At 57.1% G+C, this 2517-nt stretch overlaps 1 protein-coding gene across 1 annotated transcript in view; it reads right to left on the minus strand.

The window, feature by feature from the left end:
* Window positions 1-2517, minus strand: part of EMH_0061430 (uncharacterized protein) — a gene marked incomplete at both ends in the record, with an annotated part of 5501 nt that overhangs the window by 513 nt on the left and 2471 nt on the right. The window contains one exon of the mRNA XM_013497927.1: window positions 70-2515. Within this exon, the coding sequence (XP_013353381.1) occupies window positions 70-2515 (2446 nt within the window). The remainder of the gene's footprint in view (window positions 1-69; window positions 2516-2517) is intronic.

Below are 2517 nucleotides of genomic sequence, written 5' to 3' on the forward strand. Positions count from 1 at the left end.
TGTTGGTGATGCTGGTGCTGCTGCTGCTGGGGGTGGTGTCTGTGGGGTCTCGAGTACGAGCAGCAGCACCAGCACCAGCAGCAGCAGCAGCAGCAGCAGCAACAGCAGCAGCAGCAGGAGGAGGAGGATGAGAAGCAAAAGCAGCAGCAGTTTCTATTGCAGCAACAATCAACGCCAATACATACAGCAGCACATGGTCACTAAGATCTATATCAGACCAGCTGAATCTATCTTCTTCTTCCTGCTGCTGCTGCTGCTGCTGCTGCTGCTGCTGCTGCTGCTGTTGCTGCTGCTGCTGCTGCTGCTGCTGCAGCGTATCCAGCCAGGCCCCTAGTCTGCTGCCTAGCCAGTTGAACCCAGTGTATAGACAGAGGCCCCTATAAAGAATAAGGAAAGAAAGAAAAAGAAAACGAGGCAAATGCACTAGCGTGAGGGGAGCAGCAGAGAACACAGACACAAACCAACCCCCCAGCAGCAGCAGCGGCAGCTGCAGCCCCCCCCACCCCAGCAGCCGTCTATGTAAGAAAGAAGATAGAGGGTAGCAGGGAGTGTTTATGTTTGTTTGTTCTATAGATAGAGACAAAAAAGGCAGAGTTGATAGAGATTCGTCTCCTGCTGCTGCTGCTGCTGCTGCTGCTGCTGCTGCTGCTCCTGCTCCTGCTGCTGCTGTTGCTGTTGTTGGTGTTGTTGCTGCTGAGGGTTGTGCTGCGTTTGCTGCTACGCCGCTGACGACGGATGATGCTCCTTCTGCTTCTCCTGTTGCTGCTGTTGCTGCTGTTGCTGCTGCTGCTGCTGCTTCTGTTGCTGCTGCTGCTGCTGCTTCTGTTGCTGCTGCTGCTGCTGCTGCTGCTGCTGTCTTTCCATTATATTCTAATAAACTAAAAAATGCTGAAGGCAGCAAACCACCGGTAGCAGCACGAAGAGCTGAGGCGTAGACAATGGTGCGGCCTCGCGGGGTCCCCAGGTGCAGCAGCAGCTGCTGCTGCTGCTGCTGCTGTTGCTGCTGCTGCTGCTGCAGGTAGTGCTGCTGCTGCTGCTCCAGCAGCTGCACCAGCAGCAACTCAAAAGCCATCGCGCAGCAAGCAGACTTCGAGTTGCCTGCAGCATAAGACACAGGAAAACATACAGCCTGCTGCTGCTGCTGCTGCTGCTGCTGCTGCTGCTGTTCATGCTGCTGCTGCTGCAGCAGCTGCAGCAGCTGCTGCCGCTCAGAAGTCCTAGGGCAGCTGCACTGCATGCAATCCCCCGGAGGGAAAGCACAAGCAGCAGGAGATTCTGCTGCTGCTGCTGTTGCTGCTGCTGCTGCTGCTGCTGCTGCTGCTTGCTGGGGGGAGCGCAGGCCGAAGAGCTTTGCTGCTGCTTCTTTTGCTGCTGCAGCAGCAGCGTGCTGCTGCTTGCGTAGCTGTGTTGCTGCTGTGACGGTAGCATCTGCTGCTGCTAGTGCTGCTGCTTTTATTCGCCTCAGCCCGGCACTAAGCCAGTCTCCAGCAGCAGCAGCAGCTGCTGCTGCATGCGCTGCAGCAGCAGCAACAAGAGACCCAAAGTCTTCTTCTGCACATACAAGTATTTGATTTGCTGCTGCTGCTGTTGCTGCTGCTGCTGCACCTCTTGCTGCTGCAGCAGCAGGAATAAAGGATGTCAGTCGCTTTGCTGCTGCAGCAGAAGTGAAGAACCACACGCCCTTAGGAAACGGTGGCAGCGAGCAGGTGCTGCTGCTGCTGCTGCTGCTGCTGCTGCTGTTGCTGCTGCTGCTGTTGCTGCTGCTGCTGCTGCTGACGGAAGCAAAGGGAGACAAAATGCTGCTGCTTCGGCTGTCTGTAGTGCTGCTTCTGCTGATGCTGCTGCTGCTGCTGTCCATGCTGCTGCTGCTGCTGCTGCTGCTGCTGCTGCTTGAAGGCAACAAAAGGTGAGCGGAGTGAAACACATTCGTTACATACTCTCTTGCTGCAGCAGCAGCAGCAGCAGCAGCATCTGCTGCTGCTGCTGCTGTTGCAGCATTGCTGCTGCAGCTGTCATGGCTGCTGCACCAGGCTTCTGTACCAATGTACTGCTGCTGCTGCTGCTGCTGCTGCTGCTGCTGCTGCTGCAGCAACTGCAGCATTTCCATTGCTGCTTCTGATGAAAGTGCAGCAGCTTGATCAGCATCAACCCCTGCTGTTGCTGCTGCTGCTGCAGCAGCAAATGCTGCTGCTGCTTCCTTCGACGGCTGCAGCAGCAGCAGCTGCTGCTGCAGCTCAAAGAGCTGCTGCGGGTGATGCCAGCAGAGTGGAAGCTGATGATGATGTTGCTGCTGCTGCTGCTGCTGCTGCTGCTGCTGTTGCTGCTGCTGCTGCTGCTGCAGCAGCTGCTGCTGCAGCTGCCTGAACGTCGCCAGCTGCAGCCGCTGCAAATCCCTAGGCCTCAGCCGCACCAGCTTGCTGCTGTGGAGGAGGGACCCCAGCAGCAGAGCTGCTGCTGCTGATGCTGCTGCTTTGTTGCAGACCTTGGACTGCTCTGCTGCAGCTGTTGCTGCTGCTG

This window comes from Eimeria mitis, genomic scaffold (assembly GCF_000499745.2).
Source record: "Eimeria mitis Houghton genomic scaffold, Emh_scaff3018, whole genome shotgun sequence".
Classification (NCBI taxonomy): domain Eukaryota; phylum Apicomplexa; class Conoidasida; order Eucoccidiorida; family Eimeriidae; genus Eimeria; species Eimeria mitis.